Genomic DNA, 20,596 nt, shown 5'->3' with positions numbered 1-20,596 from the left:
CGATTATCCAAACACATAACTTTGCCGAAGACACCATTTATTGAAATATTATATCAGCAGTTCCATGTTTACTGTTTAAATTTTGTTCACAAATTGAATTTTGAAATGAGTTTTGAAATATTTTGGCAACCAAATACCGAATGAATAAAAATAAAATGGGGAAAAAATTGGTTAGCGATAAGAATTAACAGTCAACCTACATCATCATGATTATATTTTTTCCAGAATTTTACCATTTTGTCGTAATTTTTATTGTTTTGTGGGTATTATTTTCTATTTTTGAATTTGTATCACTCCATATTTTTGTCCTTTTACCATTATTCAATTCATTTTTCCCCAGCTATGTGATCATCACCGTCATAATTTTTGTCGTTATTTCTGTCATAATATTTATGACAGTTTAGCTAATATTACTGTTAATTTTTTCTCTATTCATATCACCATCTTTGGCGATGTTTCTGACATTTTTTAATTTCTTGTCATCACTTTTACCATAATTTGGGTTGTAATGTTTTTCATAATGTTGCCATTATTTTCGTGGTCCTTTATTTCGTCTTTTTGATCATTTCTGTCGCCATTTTCATTCATTCATTCATTTTCGTCAATTCTTTTGTCATCATTTGTTGTCGACATTGCTGTTATCTATTTGTTCTTCCCATATTGTGCCGTGTCAAATAAATGTTGTGAACAAGAGAAAAAATAATTTGGTCTTCTTTTCTCCCCTTGTTTTGATTGTCATTTTCGACGTCTTTTACCATCATTATTATCGTTAGCTCTGTTGTTGTTTTTGCATTCGTTTGTGTCACGATTCTTTTTTTATTGTCATTTTAATAACCATTTTTGTCACTTTTTAATCATTATTATTGTCATTTTGGTTGCCATTTTCGTCGTCATTTTTGATACCATTTTCACCTAATTGTGTTAACGTTATTTATTTCGCTACTTTCATTATTACTTTGCTAATATTTTTGCAGTTCTTTTTATCATTATTTTAACTATAACGAATAACGAGTAACGTATAACGAATTTTGCAGAAAATTTCGTTTTACCATTGTGTCACGATTTTTGATAAATATCATTGTCGTGATTTTTGCTGTCATGTTTGTCCTTATTATTGTCACTTAGTGTTTTTTTATCCATTCTTGCCAACTTTGTTGTCATGGTTTTTATTATTACATTAAAAAAAGAAAGATAATTTTTATAACCATTTTTGCCATCACTGTTGTCACTTTATTGTCATCGCTTTTGTCATTTTTGCTGCCATTTGTGTCGTAGTTTTTGACATCATTTTGTCGTCATTTTTGTCGTTACGTTTGTCCATACATTGTCACGTTACATTGTCAAAATTTTCTGTTTTCATTTTCATGATTAGTTTTTTTTTTGTTTTTTATCGTAATTTTCCCGGACATTTTTTTTCATCATTTTCATTGTCACGTTGCTCTTTATTTTGACTTGTTTTTATCGTATTTTTCCGTCATTTTCATAATTTTTGGTATCGTGTTTTTGATTATAACTCCTGTCATTTTTACTGTTGTCATTTTTGGCCTTTTTTTTTATTATCACGTGTGATGTCACGTTTGCCATATTTTTTTGTCATTATGCAGAGTCCCTTCCGGAGGACTCTGCCAGGATATGTAGTATTTTAGCCACACGACGGCACAAATAAACTCGAATATCCTGTACGTACTGTCAGACGGACCGTACGGAATCTCTATTACTTTCCGATTGATTAAGGTGTTACACGAGACCTCACCGCTCACCCTAGATTGTATTTCGCGAGAGACAATTTTCCCTCGTGAAATCACTGCCTACCCTTATTACTCTAATGGCCTTTCCTCGGCCTGTCTCTACTTTAGAATATTACTTCGTGGGCTCAATCCCACTTAGTCTACCGGGAGTGGTGAGCCGTGCGCTCTCCACTCTATCTTGTTTACAAACATTCCGGTAACTCACCCTCGCGGTGCGACGACGAGTTACCGGCCCATCAAGTATTCAACCGCGGGCTCTTGTATTAATTAATTGTGCTTACGGGTGACGGTTTCCGTCACCCAAGCCAAGCGGAAGACTTGGCTTCAACAGTAAGCAAGCTCTGACCTGCTTTCATGCATTGCTGAAGGCTGTGCGAACGTCTAAAGAATGCGGTAGAAAATCGGCTTCTTTCTATAAGTTGATCGATATATTTTTATTGTCATTTCTTCCTCTTATTACTGTCATTTTTGTGTCTATTTTTGCCGTTATTTTCGTCATTTTATTGTTATTTTTTGTCCCCTCATCGCCATTGGTTTCCAACATCATTTTCACTGTTTTTTTTTTGTCATGGCTTTTGTTACCGCGTTTGCCATTATTTTTGTCTCCATTTTGCCTTATCCTTGTCATCGTTTTGTAATATTTCGGCATCATAATTGTCGTCGTTTTTATCATTACTTCGTCAGTTTTGTTGCCACGTGTGTCATATTATGTTTTTTCTTTGCAATAATTTTTGTCATCATTTTTAACGTTATTTTTTCGACATTTTTACCATTATTTCACCATTTTTGTAATTATTACTGGCGTGTTTTTCTTTTTTTGCTGTCATGTGTGTCACAATTTCCGTCATCATTTTGCAATAATTCTAAAGCCATTTGTGTCACCTGTTTTTATTGACATTTTTCTCCATTTTTCTTCTCTTACTGTTGTTGTATCGTTTTGTGCCTTTATTTTTGTCGTAATTTTCGCCATTACGTTTCCAATTTTTTGAAGGTTATTTTCATAACCCTTTTCGTCAATAGTGTCACTTTATTATCGTCGTTTTTTTATTTTTTGCTGCCATTTTCGTTGTCATTTTTGACGTTTTTCTGTCATAGTTATTGTCGCTATTTTCGTTGTCACGTATGTTGTTTTGTCAGAATTTTCCGTCTCCATTTTCATTGTTTTTTTTTAATCACCATTTTTGCGAACTTTTGTTTCGCCATTTTCGTGGTCACGTGACTCTTCATTTTGGTGTTTGTTTTCATCGTCATTTCAAAATAAATGACGTAGCTTAGGTTTTTTTGATCCCCTCCCGCATCGCAGGACTCCGTCAAAAATTCAGACACCCCTGTAGATAATTACGTAGCTTTATGACCCTCCCCCCTGGACATTTTTTTGTTAATTCCAGAAACACACCTTGTATCATTAATGAACAAGAAAGGATAAGAAAGTAATAAAAATGACTCTTTACAGACAAAACATGACAAAATAAGAACAATTAAAAAAAATCCCATTTTTTTTAGTTTCATATTTGATACGTAGTTTGGCTTCATCCCCCATCCTTCCCCTCGACATACTTCGTTATAAAATTGCAAACCCCCCATCCCACCTCGAATACTACGTCATTTTTGGATGTTCCCTATCATGTTTTTAATAACAACTTTTGTCATTCTAACACTTTTTTCAATCACGTGTGTCATCATGTTTCACGTGTGATGTCATGTTTGTCATATTTTTGCTCACTGTTTTGCTATTATTTTTGAAGTCATTTTTTGTCGTCATTTATTTTTGTCATCAATATTGTTATCGTTTTTGTCATTTTCGTATTTTTGACATAATTTTTGTCGACGCGTTTGTCAGAATTTATGTCGTCATTTTCATTCTCGTTTTTTCGATACTTTCATTGTCATTTTTGCGGGCATTTATTCAAGTTGCTCTTCATTTTGGCACTTGTTTTCATCGTAATTTTCATCATTTCTGGTATGATTGGTAATGATAACTTTTGTCATTTTTGGCCTTTTTTGATATCACGTCATATTTTCCATATGTGTCAAAAACTTTCGTCTCAATTTTCATTATTAGTTATTTTTATATTTTTATTATTATTTGTACGGGCTTTTCTTGATCACGTTACTCTATTTTGGCACTTGTTTTATTCGTCATTTTCATCATTTTAGATATCATGTTTTTAATAACAAATTTTGTCATTCTGGCCCTTTCTTGAATCATGTGTGTCATTATGTTTTTTTTCTATATCACGTGTGATATTTTTTTCTCATACTTTTCCTCATTGTCATTAAATTATATCCTGTAGTAAAATTATACCTTGTAGTATTGTTTAGATGTAATTGCAGTCGAACGTAAAGAAAAATTTTGCTCAGTGTATATTGATGAGTCGACTCTTTTTTTTTCAATTTCCCAAATTTTCAAAAAGTTTTAAAATGGTTTTTTTTAATTTAATTTAATTTTTTTCTTTTTTCATTAAGGTTTTTCAATTTTTTTAATTTTTTTTTTAAATTGATCGAAAATATTTGTTATTTAGTTTAATTTTTTTAAGTTATAAATCAGTTGGGGAACGGTCAATAATTACGTAGCGTAAAAATAACTATTTTCGACCTTCTTTCCTTCTGATTTTCAAAACTTTCTGTATGGGCTGCAATGCTTAGTAAGACCACCCCTCCCTTCCCATCAAGTGCTACGACATATCAGGTTTAGATAAATCATATTTGAAATTAAACACCAATTTTTTTACTACTGTTTATAATCGAGTCTAAAACTATATATGGGTCATTCAATACGAAGTGTGAATCCAGAAAAAATATTTTTTTTGCCCGGCAGTGTTGCCAAATAGATTATTTTTGTATTTTAAAATTATTGCATTTTTCGGCCAATGCAGCTAATTTTATTTTAAATTTGATGGTTTCATCGTGTTTCTCGGAAAATTTTACGTAAGAAACACTTACCACTCCTTGGTAATATGAGCCAATCTTGAGATATAATATTTTTACGGAGAATTAATTACCACGGGGTGATAAGTGTTTCTTACGTAAAATTTTCCAAGAAATACAATAAAATCATCAAATTTAAAATAAAATTAACTGCATTGGCCTAAAAATGCAAATTTAATTTTAACATACAAAAATAATCTATCTGGCAACACTTCCGGGCAAAAACAATATTTTTTCTGGATTCCTTGATTTGTTTTGTTCAAAATTAACCTGTCACTATTTTTCGGGTGTCTGACGTCTATAAATTGTAAAAAAATTAATTACGAAGTAAACAACTTTTTTCGTAAAAATGTTATATCTCGAGATTGGCTCATATTACCTCGGGATGATAGTTGTTTATTATTTTTCCAAAGTGACAGTAGATGAATAATTCTCCTAACTTTGGGCAAAATCTGTGATGGTCTTGTCCATGTTTGTGCTTTTTCGTGGTCATTTCGTATGGAATGACCCATATAATGGAATCATATAAGTGTCACTTTTTTGGTATTTTTGTTGCATTTATGTTATCATTTCTGAAGTGATTTTTATTGTCCCTTCGGTCTACAGTTTTGTCATTTTTGAAATTTTTACCGTCATTTTTGTTGTTTTATTGTTCCTTTTCTCAATTCGTGTATGTTATTATTATTGTCGTCAGCTGTGTTGTCGCATATGTCATAGTTATTGTTATTATTTTGCCATTATTTTTAATGTCATTTTTGCCATCATTTTCTTTTTGATTTTTGACTTGTGTCCTCATGTCATGTGTTGCCATTTTACTCTATCATTTTTGTTATTATTTGATATCATGTTTGCCAAAAAATTTGTCATCATTTTCGAATTTTTTTCACAGTTTTTGGTGACGTAATGAAAAAAAAATGAAAGTAGCATTTTTTTTGTTCTTAGTAAAGTTTGTTACTATTCTAGAATTATTTTCAATTGGCAGCTCATTTGAATTGTTCAAATATCTCCGTGAATTGAAAACTGAAATAAATTTTCTAGTTTTTTGAGAATTTGTTGTACTGAATTTTTCAACCATTTTTTTAAACACTCGGTTTATTTCTCTGAATTAAAAAAGACATTTTTATTATTACAGTCAAACCTGTTTTTATGTGACTTTTTTTGTGCGAAATTTATTTTGTGCTAATTTTTTTATGCGATTTTTTTTGTGCGACTGTTTTTGTGCGATTTTTTTTTGGGCGGTATATGAAAAAAGACCACTTCCGACAACATTTTCAGCCATTTATTTTATCCAATTCTTGGGATGAATTCCAACGCATTACATAAGTGTTGCGTCAAAAAATTACTATTTGAGCCAGTTTTACGTAGGAAAAGTCACGAGTTGCTAGCCTACGAAGGAAAGCGGTTGAAAGGATTAGTATGTTTAAAAAAGCTACGTTCATCAATCCGATGTTTTAAAATTGTTCTCACAGGTATTCTAAATCAGAATCAACAACTTTCAAGTTATTTTTAACTAAGATTTTTTTATGCGGTCCCTATCCACCGCATAAAAAAAGTTTTTTTTTTTCAATTATGTTGTGGAAATATTGTTTTGTAGCTGCACGTGAAGTTTCAAATGACTTTTTTTTTATGCGGTTTATTTTGTGCGGTCCCTATCCCTCGCACAAAAACAGGTTTGACTCATTCGAAACTAATGTCTGTATGAATCTAGATGCGTTGAGAATACACTAAAACTTCAAGCATATTCCATCGTGTAATACATAATTACTTCCAGCTGGAGAGATCACCCGATCTTCCACCCGAACCCCGCCACCATAATCACGCTAATCAAGCAAGTGGCAAACCTCAGCTAAAATTAACTGTTCGCGATCAATTTCGCGAAATCCGAGGTGCGAAAATTGAAATTGCAAAACAACTCAAAGCGGATGGACAAAGCAGCAGCAAAAAAACTTGTGCTCAGTAACCTCAGCCATCCAACCAAAAGCGAGCTCAAATTGCTTGCAAATTAAACTTCCATGACTCATCAAGCGTGTGCGTGTGTGTGATAATAGTAGCCACATTTTCCACGTGCTTCTCCTGAAACGGTGGAGACATTCATCATCGCTCCAAGCGGACGGCGCTAGCGGTGAAAAGCATCCAATTCCCATTTGGACATTCGGACTGTGGTCTTCCTGAAAGAGAGGATTTTCAGTCGTTTCGTTCAGTCTACCCGCATGCTGATGACGCAGATGAAGCGGTAAAAACAACCAAAAAAAATGTGGAAATTAAACTTAAAAGCTTGGGTTAAATTAAAAACACAATCCATTTAGTCCCTGTTTGATGTTCACGCTTCATAAAAAAATTGTTGCCATGTTCGTTTTTTTTTTCGCTTCACCAGCTTCTCAACCGGCCGAGAGAAGAGGGTGAGGATTATTAATGACGAGGGAAATTAAACTGCCCGGAGAGATAAATTAACGTAATAAAAGAAAACCCGGACGAAACCAATTGACGATTAGTATTTTTTAATGGAAAATGATACCTCCCTTCGGAACGCTCGGGTAGGTGTCAAGAGGTTAAAACGTTACTTCCGCTGCTGGATCGGCTTTTTTCAAGGTACATAATTGGAAAATTTAATGAGGTAATAAAGCTGGCAATCAGAAAGATAAACCTTTAGGTCAAGCCCATTCTTTAAAATTTAAGGAAAGACTGAGATCAAATCAATCACATCAGATTGGTTGATCCTCCTGTGATGCAACGAGAATGCACGAAAGCCCAGATTTACCAAAAAAAAAATAATAACTCGAACAATCCGTACAACTCGAGCATAAATAATGCGCTTTTCTCGCTCGGTTTCTGTCCCTCTGTGAGTCAGCGCACAAAGCGGTTCATTGAAGGCGCAGCCTCTGCATGATTTGAGCGGCGCGACGCGGTGCATTCATACTGTTTTTCCATTCTTTCTTCCTTTTAAGCCGGAACGGGACGCTTGCATCCATTTAATTTAACCACACGATTGGAAGTGATCTATGGGTGGGTTGTATTTCATTTTAATACCCCCATCTGGATCTGTGGGGATTAATCTTCGCCGCCAGAGTCGTAGCCCTGCGACGGCGAAGGGCGGCAAAGTATTTATGAAGACACGATTGTCTTCTTTCTTATTAACTAACTCCTCGGTCCCGCATCCCACACGTTTCCTCTGCTCTTCGCTAGAGTCACTTTCTCCGCCTGGTAATCGATCTTCCGCGTTTATGGTCGCACAGGAAGAAGAATGCAGCGGCGGTTCTGGAAAGTGTGTCATCCGGCGCGGGAGACGGAAGTTTGCTATATAACAAAACTGCAGAACTGTTGTAGAACCATCGCTACCTATAAAAACAGAACTCGATTGGCTTTCCGTAGAAAATACGAAACCCAAACCATTGTGCATGTGTGTCAATCATTATGACTTCTTCGGAATAGAAACTATGTTGCATTTCCGTGCCGCAACACTCGAGAATGGTAGGAATGTCGAGTTTCCTCGGCTTTACGTTGACCGACAAACGGTTTTCGCTTTCGACATGTCGGCACAATCCAGTGCTTGACTAGAGGTGTGCTCTGTTCGTTACGAAAGAAGGAAACAGGCCATAATCTACTTTTATGACCATCATAATCATTACGCATTACGTACCTACGATGACGATGATGCGATTTGTTTATTCAATATAACTGCGTAGAGGGGTTCCCCCCACCACCCCATGGCAGGATCCGACGCGGGGAGGTCTTGAAAATAAGCCGACAGTGCGATTGGCCGATTGGATTGGATTGTGGCTCGCGCTAGTGGAGTGGCAGAGATTGCATACCACCCGCGAAGACGCAGTTGACAGGTTGGGCTGTGGGTTCGAAAGCTCGCCAGAGTGTCTATCTTGAGTGCCAAGAGTAACACTCGAAATGTTTATTATAGGCAGATGAGGGTTTTGGGTGTGAGCTCTATGTTTCAAATATGAGATGACAATATAAAAAAAATGCGTTCCCGCTTCTACACACACAAGTTTCATTTCACATAAAGTAAAACTTGCATCTATGGCAATTCACAAACCTATAATGTAAACTAAAACACTAGGCCTAATAATATTTTTTATGCAAAATATCACAATACCATTGCAATGATGAAAAACATCAAAATAATGAAAATCTTTAAAAGCAGTTCATAACCCAATAAAAAATGACAAAATTCAGAACTGTTTTAAGAAAAATCGAAACAGACATACGTTCATACGAACACACTTCCAACAGACTCCAAAATCAATGAAAACCTACCGGCAAATAATAACAAATTAATAAACGATTTGAGCAAATCATAAATTAATTCAAACATTACTCGAAATTTTCTTAAATTGTCGCAAACTGCGATGAACGTGCTAATGAAAATAATGGCAAAAATGATGCTGAAAGTGATGTTGAAAATGACGACGAGAATAGCGACAAAAAAAAACAAAATGATAAAAAAAAACGGTAAAAATGGAGCCAAAAAAACTACAGTAAAAAAAGAAAGGCAAAAATGACAATGAAAATAATGAAAAAAAAAGCAAATTAATATGACAATGAAAGAAGTATCGACAAAATGATAAAATTAATGGCTACAAAACTGACTATTTTTAAATGGCAAAATAATGCCGAAAAGTATGTCCACGATAAAGTAAAAAAAAAACTGACAATGAAAATAATGACATAAATTCTGTCAAACAATATTACAAACGTGGTGACAAAAATGACAACAATGTTGATGATAGAATGATGCCTAAAATGGCGGCGAAAGTAGCACTCAAAATGATGATAAAGTGGTAACATGGATGACGCAAATGAATGGCGACAAAAATAATTTCGAAAATAACGACAAAAAATGAACGAGATGTTGACAAAAAAAAACGTTAAAATGGAAACAAAAAAGATAAAAATCGGAACCGAAAATGACGAAAATGACTATGAAAGTAATAAAAAAAGCAAATAATACAAGACAACAGAAATATCGATATAATTAATGGCGACTTTTTTTTTCCTCTGTGTGGACTCATCACTGCGACCAGAGACATTTTGATCTATTGTGATATTGCCCAGGTGTTTTCTGTACTCCGCACTTCATATTATTGGCAGTTTCATTATTGAAGTGAATGATACGCTTTTTTTATATCCGTGCTTGTGTGTGAGAGTTTGCCCTTTCATTTCAAGCTTACTGCTCTACTATACCGCCGAGCCTCTTTTCTATCCTACCAATATCGCCAAATTACAATGCCCTGAACTGAGGCTACACCTAACGTACCTCTCTGGCCAGGTTTATTCTAAGAGGGACTTATTATGTCAAGAGGAAGGAGTCTTATCGAAACCTCGTTCCTCGTGCCAATATCGCCAATTACAATTCCCTGTAGAGGGTAAATATTTCTGAAATCAGTTTTATTATAAGAAGGACTTATTTTGTCAAGAGGAAGGAGTCTTATCGAACCTGGTTCCTCCTACCAACACCGCGTCACAATCACAATTCCCTGAAGAAGCACTCAATGCTTCACCTCTGGTCAGGTTTATTATAAGTAGGACTTATATTTTTGGCAAGAGGAAGGAGTCTTATCGAAACCTCGTTCCTCCAGCCAAGACCGCGTCATAATTACAATTCCCTGAAGAGAACTATTATACATTACTCAGAACAGTTTTATTATAAGAGGGACTTTCTTGTTAGGATGAAAGTCAGCAAGGGTACTATAGAATTCAGATTGGAGGAAGGGTATGTAGTAGAGAGCCTGAGAATGAACCCATGTTAAAGTCAATTGACAACCAAATGGCCTGATTCTACTAAGTTTCGAACCCACGACCACTCGCTTATCAAAGCGGACTCTGTAACCTTGCGGCTACGAAGCTCTCTTAATGGCGACTTCGTAATGACTTTGAAAGTAATTGCAAAATAATGACGAAATAGATAACAAACATGACATCACACTATATCACGTGTGAAAAAACATGACGACACACGTGATATGATGTGATACAGTGCTAAAATAAAGAGCAACGTGACAATAAACGCGACAATAAACTCCCAGTTGGTCTCGAGGTACGATGCTGGCCTAACAAGCCAGTCGTCGTAGGTTTGAGTCTCGGCTCAGGAGAGACTGTTAGTGTCAGTAGGATCGTAGTGCCAGCCCCGCAATTGTCCTGTACACTAAACAGTTGGCTGCGAAGTCTGTGTAGGTATAAATAAACAGAAGGTCGAGTTCTGATACGGAATGTAGCACCAAGGCTTTGCTTTGACAAAAAAAATGACGAAATAAATGCCCACACAAGTGACGAGAAAAAAACGAGAAAAAAACTGACAAAGAGGATGGCAACATCAGACAAAAAATATGACAAACATGACATCACACGTGATATTAAGGAAAACATGACGACACATGTGCCTGAAAAAAAAGAGCCAAATATGACAACAGTATGAAGACAAAAGTTATTTTTAAAACATGACACCAAAAATGATGGAAATGAAGAAAAAAGTGCTATGAAAACAAGTGCCAAAATAATGAACAACGTGGCAATGACAAAAATGATAAAAATGATGAAAAAAATTACAGTAAAAATGACGATACAAATTCTGACAAAAATGACAACAATAATCATTATAAAATAATGTCCAAAATGGAGGCGAAACTAGCATTAAAAATGGCTAAAACAGTGATAATACAGTGGCAACATGGCATAACTTGGAAAATGATGGCAAAATAATGACGAAAAATATGACAACACGTGATATCAAAACATTTGACTAACCCCCTGATTGATTTCGAAAGTAATAGCAAAATAAAGACGAAAAAGATGACAAACATGATATAAAAAAACACGACGACACACGTGATATGATATTCGGTCAAAAATGACAACAATAATGATGACGAAAGTTATTATCAAATGACGAAAAAAGTACTATAGAAACAAGTGCCAAAAAAAGAGCGACGTGACAATAAAAATGACGACACAAATACCCACACAAGTGGCGATAAAAAGATCGAGAAATCAACTGAAAAAGAGAATGGCGACATCTGACAAAAAAAATGACAAACGTGGCGACAAAAAAGACGTCGAAACGATGGCGGCAAAAATGGCAAAAACGATGATCATAAAGCGACAACTTTGATAACCAAAATGATAACAGAAATAACCTTAGGAAAAAATAGAAACGTGATAATAAAAATTACGACAAAAATAATGGCACAAATGAATGGAACATCAGTAAGAGAAGAAAAATGACAAAAATGGCTAATGGAAAAAATATTGATGAAAATGATGGCTCTAATTACGATAAAAATCAGGCACAAATGGATAAAAAAACAATAAAATTGAAAAAAAAAATGACAATAGTGGCAATGAAAACAGTTGAAAAAAATGAAACTTGCACGATCATCAATCGCATTTAGTAAGAAACAATTCTAGTCTAAATACTTTAATCGCATGGAGTAAACATAGAACCGCGTTCACTAATTTCATATTTGCAAGGTAAAAAAATCCACCCTTTTTTCAAGATTTCTTTGTGTCCCTTCGAAGGGCCTATTGTAATTTGTTTTTGGCAGAAGGAATAAAAACAATTTACTTAGAGCTAGTCTATTTCGTAACAGCTTTAGTTTAGCTTTAGCTTTGGATGCAGTGGAATTGGTTAGCCTGATAATAGCACTTTTTTCACTTTCCTTCATTCCATCGCCTACGCCGCACCGCAACAAAACTGACAAAATCATGATAAAATAAATTTACGCGTTTATGATGAAAAATGAAATGTCAAAAATGATGAAGAAAAAAACGGCAAAAAAACACGAAAATGATGACGAAAATGACTTCTAATATAATGGCAAAATGAAGACAATTTTTTTTGAAAACGTGCCGATATGAGATACGACAAAAATGACAGTGAACATTTCTTCGTCATGTTGCGACAAAAAAAAAACAAAATTATGACAAAAGTAACAAAAATGGCAACAATAAGAGAAAAAAAAATAGTAGAAGGGTGGTATCCGAGACACGACCGCATGACGTTGACTACCGTATTCTTATATTCCATTAAAACAAATAGTAGAGGGAATTGCAACGCTTTTCTTTTCTTGTCTACGGGTTAGTCCGTCCAGAATTCCAGCTATTTTAGTATATTTCAGTAGCCATTTACTACTAACAGCCACCAGCATTACGGGTGAAACCGGCACGAGATGACCGGTGATCTTTTGTCTTTCCTCCTTTCAGCTGCTAACATCTAGCGTCTGTATGTATTCGGTACGGTTTAGTAATGAAACTGATGTGGTGAAATGCTCGAACGGTACCTTTTATATCAAGGCTTCGCCAGTTAGTAAGAAAGAAGGAGGGGTTAAGAAGAAAATGGAATGACAAGGAACGTAAATAAGCATCGGATACGAAAAGTGCCAACAACAATAACAACAAAGTCAGATCGATTGAATCAGTAAGTGTCGACTGTGCTTGGGAAGAGAGGTAGTGATTTGCTGCGCGGAATGATTTAGACAATCGATATTAATTATCAATTTTTCAATAGTGCATCTCAAACAATAGTTTGTTTTTAGCATAGCATAGCATAGCATAGCATAGCATATTTGATCGCCCGTGTGTTGCCCGCGATTGACCAGAATCAGCTGAAATTGCACAAAGAACCATCAAAATGGTGCCTAGGAGTAGCAAGCCATTTTCAGTGTACAACTCCTGGTGATCTTTCTTTTCACTGCTCAATAACGTAGCTGGCCACGCCTAATGCAGATCAATAGAGGAAGGGATATCGGGAGTGTTAGTTTAATACTTGTTGCTACTAGAGACCGAGGAATCCTCTGCATCGTCCACAAGTACAATAGTTTGTTTTTGTTACATAAATTTAACCGTAAAAGAAATTCTGATCGATTGATGCCAAAACCTCGAAAACCTGATTATAAATGACTGAAAACCTGACCACTTTTCGCTGGTTTTCCCTGGTTGAATTACTAGATTTTCAAATTCAGGCGCCTAACTTCGATAAAGACGATAATCAACGTCAAAACGACCAAACTAAAAATATCCATAAAATGATGAAACGAATGGCGACAAAAATGACTTCAAAACTAACGGCAAAATAATGACGAAAAATATGACGAACATGTGATGTGACGACAAACAACAACAATATTGACAAAAGTTATTATTGGAAACATGATATCAAAAATGATGAAAATGACGAAAGCAAAACGATAAAAACAAGTGTCAAAATGGAGAGGAGCGTGACAGTGAAAATGACGACATAAATTCTGATAAAAATATGACAAAATAACGACAATAATGATGACGAAATGCTATCGTGTAACGACAAAAAATGGCAGCAAAAATTACAAAAATGACGATGACAATAAAGTGGCACCTGGATTACAAAAATGGTTAAAAAACTAAACTTCAAAAATTAGAACGTGATAATAAAAATTACGACAACAATGATGACACAAATAAAACAAGCAAAAAATGACTAAAAACGACTTATAAACTAACAGCAAAATGATGACTTTAAATATGACAAACGTGACTTTACACGTGATACCAAAAAAACGTGACGAAACGTGGCGAAAAAATGGCAACAGTAATGATGTCAAAAGAGATGGTAAAAATGGCAGCAAAAAAAATGACAATAAAGTGACAAAATGAATGACGACAAACAATAAAGGCAAAGTAAACACAAGCAATATGACAAACATGACATTATACGTGATATCGAAAAGAGCCAAAAATGACAACAGTAGTTATAACAAAAGTTTCTATAAAGAAATGATACCGAAAACGATTAAAATTACGCAAAATAACGATAAAAATAAGTGCTAAAATAAAGAGCGACGTGACAATGGAAGGACGAAGAAGTGAAAAATTTGTGAAAATGCCTGCAGAAATAACGTTCAAAATGATGACGAAACTTATGAGCAAGATCGCGCCAAATGACCTATGGTCGAATATCAACCATTTTTAATTTGAATGAAATTTTGCATACGTATTTGGCTTAGCAAACTGAGCATTTTTCACAGATGAAGAGATTTTTTACACCCATGAGTTACATTCTAAAAGGGCGTATGCCTTTTGGCATAGGTTTTATTCGAAGCATTGTAGCCCAGAAACCGTTGGTTGTGCAGAAAACCTGTCTGAGAATGGATTGTAGGGAATTAAAAATGCATCATAAAAAAATATACACTGTACAAAAAAAAAAATTACCAAAAAAGATTAGAAATAAACATTAAATTTCAATTTCATGCTCAGTTTGCTAAGCCAAATACGTATGCAAAGTTTCATTCAAATCAAAAATGGTCGACTAAATATTACAAAAAACCAACGGGAGGAAAATGCCGGCAATAATGAAGATAACAAGACATTAATAATGATGTCAAAAATGACGACAAAAATGGCAACAAAATCTACACCAAAAACGAATAGTGATGAAGCGATGCTAGAAATGGTTATAAAACTAACTACAAAAAAAAACAAAAAAATTACAATTATGAGACAACTCAGACGTCAAAAATGAAACTAGGACAAAAATAAAGACCAAAGTGATTATAGAAGTGCTGACAAAAACTGACGAAAATTACGACAAAATGATGGCTAAAATGGCGCCAAAATGATATAATAGGAGGAAATAAATGACTACGGATATATATATATATATATATATAATGGCAACAATCTGAACAACATAACCACCAAATGACGGCAAGAGTGATGGCAAAAAATTAAAAAAAAAGTTAAACAAAAACGAAAGCGAAATAAATTGACAAGTGAAAGCAAAATAAATGTGAAGTGACAAAAATAATAGTAGAAATGATGTTAAGAATAACACTGTGCTGAAGCGATTTAGAACTTCTGAAGTGACCTAGTGTAGGTTGTAGGTCTTGTTGAGTATAACATTCGCTCATACTAGAAATTTTTGAACCTCAGCGCATACAATATTTTTCAACTCAGTCATTCATCAACCGTTTTTTCAATATTTTAGCAGTTTTGGAAAGAGGAGAAATAGAGCTTTAAAAATATATACAGGTTTTTACTAATTTCAATAAAACAAGTTGAGTTATTTGAGTTTAAATCCAATTTTTTAGAGTTTTTCGCGCAATTTTTCAATTTAATTTTAAATTTTTCGTCTGTTTTTGTGAGAAATATACCACAAATATACTATAATTTTGAAAGTATATTCAATTCCGAATCAAATGAAAGTAGTTTTGTGAAAATTGGTTGATATTTGACTAAGTTATATATTTTTTAAGAAAACCAGAATTGTTTTTTACCTCAGCTCACATTAATATGTTTAATTCGGTCATTTTTCAACCAATTGTTTATGTTTTGGCTGTTTTGGAAAGGCGAAAAATAGAACTCTTGAAATATATAAATATGTCTAAAGAGTTTACCTATATGTGATGAATAGTTTGAAATAAAATATAATCTCCAAGAAAATAAAATCTCCACAACAACCTGTTAAAAATTTTAGTTAGCCTTACAACAAGAAAAATAGTTTTTCAAGCATGCATTTTTGGAACTTTTAATGCATTTTTGAAAGTTTTTTTCTAGATTAACATACGGTCGGGTGTCGACGGTCAAAAGAGGTTAGGTTCATTATTTAGGAGAGGCGATTAGATCCAAACGAAAATTTTGACGACAGCGTGCGAAAGCAATTCCGCCATAACTTTAACGCGAAGGTGAATGACGCGAAGCAACATATAATACGGCTGAAATAGCAGGGGAAGTAAATCGCGTTAGAAGTATATTGGGACTCTAGTGAGAAACTATTTCAGCGAAAAAGGAAAAGGAGAGGTTGAATGGTAGGTAAAGCTTCTTTCACCATTTTAAAGTGGGGGCGGATGTAACGTCACCCGAAACTTGATTCCGTCCCGAGCCCAGTGTTCTGAATAACAAAGGATAAAATGGGTAGAATAATAAAAAAGTACTCATATTTTTATTGAACCAAACGTATTTAATTTTGTTAAATTTTTTTACTCTATTCTACAACTTCCTATTTGGGGTTTGGGGTCTTTCATCAGGTACCAAAATACAATCGGAATTCGAGATGACTTCTCTTCATTCACAAAGTTAAAAATAACTAAAAGAAAAATAATGTCAAAGATAATTGAAGAGTCGATTTAATATATAGTTTTAAAACTTCCTGTCTCAATTAATTTGTTCCGGTAATTATGTCAAACGATTTGTACTAAATAGAATCAATTTTCTTGTTATTTTTCAGAACCATCATCAATTGTCATGGAGCTAATGCATCACGAATCACCATTTTTACTATGCCTGCCGTTCTGACTTGGAGTGATGTGAAACGTAAAATTTCATTCAAGATGCGTTTAAAATATAAGAAATCGAGCCCTCAGGTCACATCCTGTTGACCGGTAGTGAAAATAAAACGTTTCTCTTGAATATAGTGATTTTCTCTGAAAAAAAAATCAAAAACAAAAGTGCTCGAATTGTGTCGGACAGATTGGATCGCGATTTTACGTGCGCGTGTGAGTGTGTGTGTGTAAATTTGCGCACCCTCCGTCGTCCGTAAGATGCCTTGGGGCTGTCTCTGTTCCAAGGAAAAGAAACGCCCGCAAATTAGCAGCCCTATACTGAAGGTAAGTTACGTCGATAATAATAATTGCTGACGGCTTCATTAGAGAACCGGTGACAATTACAATTGAGGGTTCCTTGCCTTTTATTTAAATTTAAAATTACAGATTTGATTTCCGCATTTTCTGAAAGGGCCGACCTTTGCATCTTTATTTGCATTTTTTTCTTTTCTTTTCGTTGCTCTGAAGCTGTTCTAACACCACTCGGTCCAAAACTGGGTCTACGACAGCTGGCACACGCTTTTTAACAGTGCACAGGGCGACTGACGAAGCGACGAAACATTCCCATACGTAATAATTATCATCAACCGAATAAATTATTTCCGCCCATTATAACACATCTCCGCCGTCTTCACCACCGCCGCCCCGTTGCATTTTATGATTGAATTTAATGTCAGTGTCGGAGGAGAGTAAAAACAGGAAAGCACACGCTAACAAACGCAGCATACAGAGCGGAGATAAGATCGCCCCACCGCATTTTGACAGCCGGCATGCGGTTTGCAGTCGAAGTGTAAATTTCCAACACCAAGCACTGCGATGTGTGAATTCCGTAACGACAAACATCGGATCGGATTGGATGCAATGCAGGGGAAGAACTGAAGTTATTTCGTACATGTGAAGGGGGTGTGAAAAAATGTATGTACATCTCTTTGAAACGATGCTAATTTACGCTAGTTTGGCGTTTTCAATCACGCGCCGCAAGAACTTTCTACCCAAAAGCCAATCCTTCTGGTGGCATTCTTTTGTTGTGCATTCCATCTACACTACATCAGAAATGAGCGAAAAGCAATGCATTTGCAATGAGCGAAAAAAAAAACACAAAAACCAAACATAAAGTGGAATGTTGTCGAGAAGATTTTCCTTCCAAGGGTCCTTCTTTGTTCCGTTCGCGATTGCCGGCTTCGCGATATCTGGGTCATTTGCATCATTACGTTCAGCTCCTTGCTTCGCGCTGCCGCCTCTGCCTCTGGTTCCGTCGATGAATGAGTGTGGGTCGAAGAATGCATTCCACAAGCCGGGGGTTTGACATTAACCACTCGGAAACCGTTTTGTTGTTGTTGATGGAAAAAGGTTATCGCACAACAATCTCTCTCATAGCGAGAGGGAAAAACAAACCGGTGGCAAAACTAGTCATAACTCGTAACTGGCTGGCTGTCTCTCGTAGAATGGCAGCGGAAACACCTGAAAGGTGCGAGATTTTCCTACTTTCCGAAAAGTCCCACGGCGCTCAAGCGCTGCGGATATCGGATCGATCTCTTAAATTGGTGATTGATCTCGGGGGGGAAAGCGGCCAATTTGTAATGCGATCCTGCAATTTGCGGTCGCTTCTAAGCTCTAATCTGTGGCTGTTACCGGCCGTGCTGAGGATGATGAAGATGCTAGGGATTGATGATGATGATGATGATGATGACGACAACCGGAGGGCGCTGCTCAACGCGTGTTATCGATTCAGACGGTAATTGGATAATGGCTAGATCATATGAGGAGGAATTTGGTTGCAGGGTTGTAGTCATGATTTAGCCTAGATGATCCGATTTGAATAGCTATCGATTTGACACTAAAGAGATTATGTCTAGTATCGATTTTTGATCTTCACTGAAATTTTCAAAGCATGTATCCTTGAATTTTTGTGTAACTATTTACGATTCATTTTCGACAATTGAATTTTGCTTTTATTGTTTTCGTATTCGGTTTTTTTTTAACAATTTCGAATCATTTTATTGTAATGACCGACCTTCGATACGCAGATTCCTGATATCAATTTCCCATCAGACAGTTTTAATTTCTATGCTGCACTTTTTTCTTCGTTCGTTGTTCGTTTTCCTAATATCAAATATTCATTTTCTAGATCCGTTGGTGGATGTTTTATTGAATTGATTGCTTTGGTTATTTCAATTTTACTAATCTCCCTCTATCTCTTTTACTTCTGTTTTTCTTTTTCAATGTCCCCCGCTCTTGTGTTCTTTCTTTTCTTTTTCTTTTTCCTTTTCTTTTTCTTATTCTTCTTCATTTACTTTTCCTTTTTCTTTTTCTTCTGCTTCTTTTTCTTTCCCTTATTATTTTCTTTTCCCGTTTTTCCTTTTGCTTTTCTTTTTCTTTTCTTTTTCCTATTTTTTCCTATTCCGTTTTCCTTTACTAGATTTTTTTTTCTTTTTTCTTCTTTTTTTGTATTTCTTTTTTTCATCTTCGTTTTCCTTTTTATCCTTCTTTTTAGTTTTCTTTTTTCTCTTCTTTTTTTTCTTATCTTCTTTCTTTCATTTTTCTTTTTAACTTTTTTTCCTTTTTCTTTTTGTTTTTACTTTTCCTTTTTTTTTTCTTTTTTTTCTCATTTTTGTGTTTTTTCTCTTTCTCTTTCTTTTCCTTTTTCTTTCTCTTTTCCTTTTTTCGTTTTCTTTTTCTTTCCCTTCTTTTTCTTTTGTCTTTCTCGTTTTGTTCTCCTTTTTCTTTTACTTCTTGTTCGTCTTTTCTTTTTCTGTTTCTTTTACTTTTTCTTTTTCACTGTCTTTTTATTTATCCTTTCCCTGTTTTTTGTTTTCTTTTTTTTCATTTTATTTATCTTTTCCTTTTTTTGTCTTTTTCTCTTTATTCCTTTTCCTCTTTTCTTTTACTTTTTCTTCTTCTTTTTTCTTTTCCCTTTTTTCTCGATTATTTTTCTTTTCATTTTCCCTATTATTTTTCTTTTTCTTTTCCTTTTCCTTTTCCTTCTTTTCTTTTTCTTTTTCTCATTCTTTTTTTTTTTGTTTTATTTTTTTTTTCTTTTTCTTTGTTTTTCCTTTTTCTTTTCCCTTTCTTTCTTCTTTTTCTTTTTCTTTTTCTTTTTCTTTTTCCTTTTCCTTTTCCTTTCCTTTTCATTTTCCTTTTTCTTATCCTTTCCATTTTCATTTTCCTTTTCCTTTTCCTTTTCCTTTTCCTTTTCCTTTTCCTTTTCCTTTTCCTTTTCCTTTTCCTTTTCCTTTTCCTTTTCCTTTTCCTTTTCCTTTTCCTTTTCCTTTTCCTTTTCCTTTTCCTTTTCCTTTCCTTTTTCTTTTCCTTTTCCTTTTCTTTTTCTTTTTCTTTCCCTTCTTTTTTCTTTTTCTTTCCCTTTTTTCTTTTTCCTTTTCTTTTTCTTTTTCTTTTTCATATTCTTTACCTATATCTTTTTCTTTTCATTTCTCTTTTTCTTTTTCGTTTTCTTTTTCTTTCTCTTACTCTTTCTCTCTTTTTCTTTTATTTTTTCTCTTGCTTTTTGTTTTTGTTTTTGTTTTTTCTTTTCTTTTTGTTTTTGTTTTTCTGTTTTCTTTTTCATTTTCTTTTTCTTTTTCTTTCACTCTTTCTCATTATCTTTCTCTTCCTCTTTTTCTT

General features: G+C 34.5%; 1 protein-coding gene across 1 annotated transcript in view; it reads left to right on the top strand.

Annotated features, from left to right (window-relative positions):
• The window catches only part of LOC129719065 (uncharacterized), a 305,280-nt gene that overhangs the window by 144,684 nt on the left and 140,000 nt on the right, over positions 1 to 20,596 (top strand). Inside the window, exon 2 of the mRNA XM_055670427.1 lies at positions 16,882 to 17,260. Coding sequence (XP_055526402.1) covers positions 17,195 to 17,260 — 66 coding nt within the window. The 5' untranslated portion in view covers positions 16,882 to 17,194. The remainder of the gene's footprint in view (positions 1 to 16,881; positions 17,261 to 20,596) is intronic.

Source organism: Wyeomyia smithii, chromosome 1 (assembly GCF_029784165.1).
Source record: "Wyeomyia smithii strain HCP4-BCI-WySm-NY-G18 chromosome 1, ASM2978416v1, whole genome shotgun sequence".
Lineage (NCBI taxonomy): Eukaryota > Metazoa > Arthropoda > Insecta > Diptera > Culicidae > Wyeomyia > Wyeomyia smithii.
Note: the sequence above shows the minus strand (reverse complement) of the source record. Positions and strands in the feature narration are given on the sequence as shown.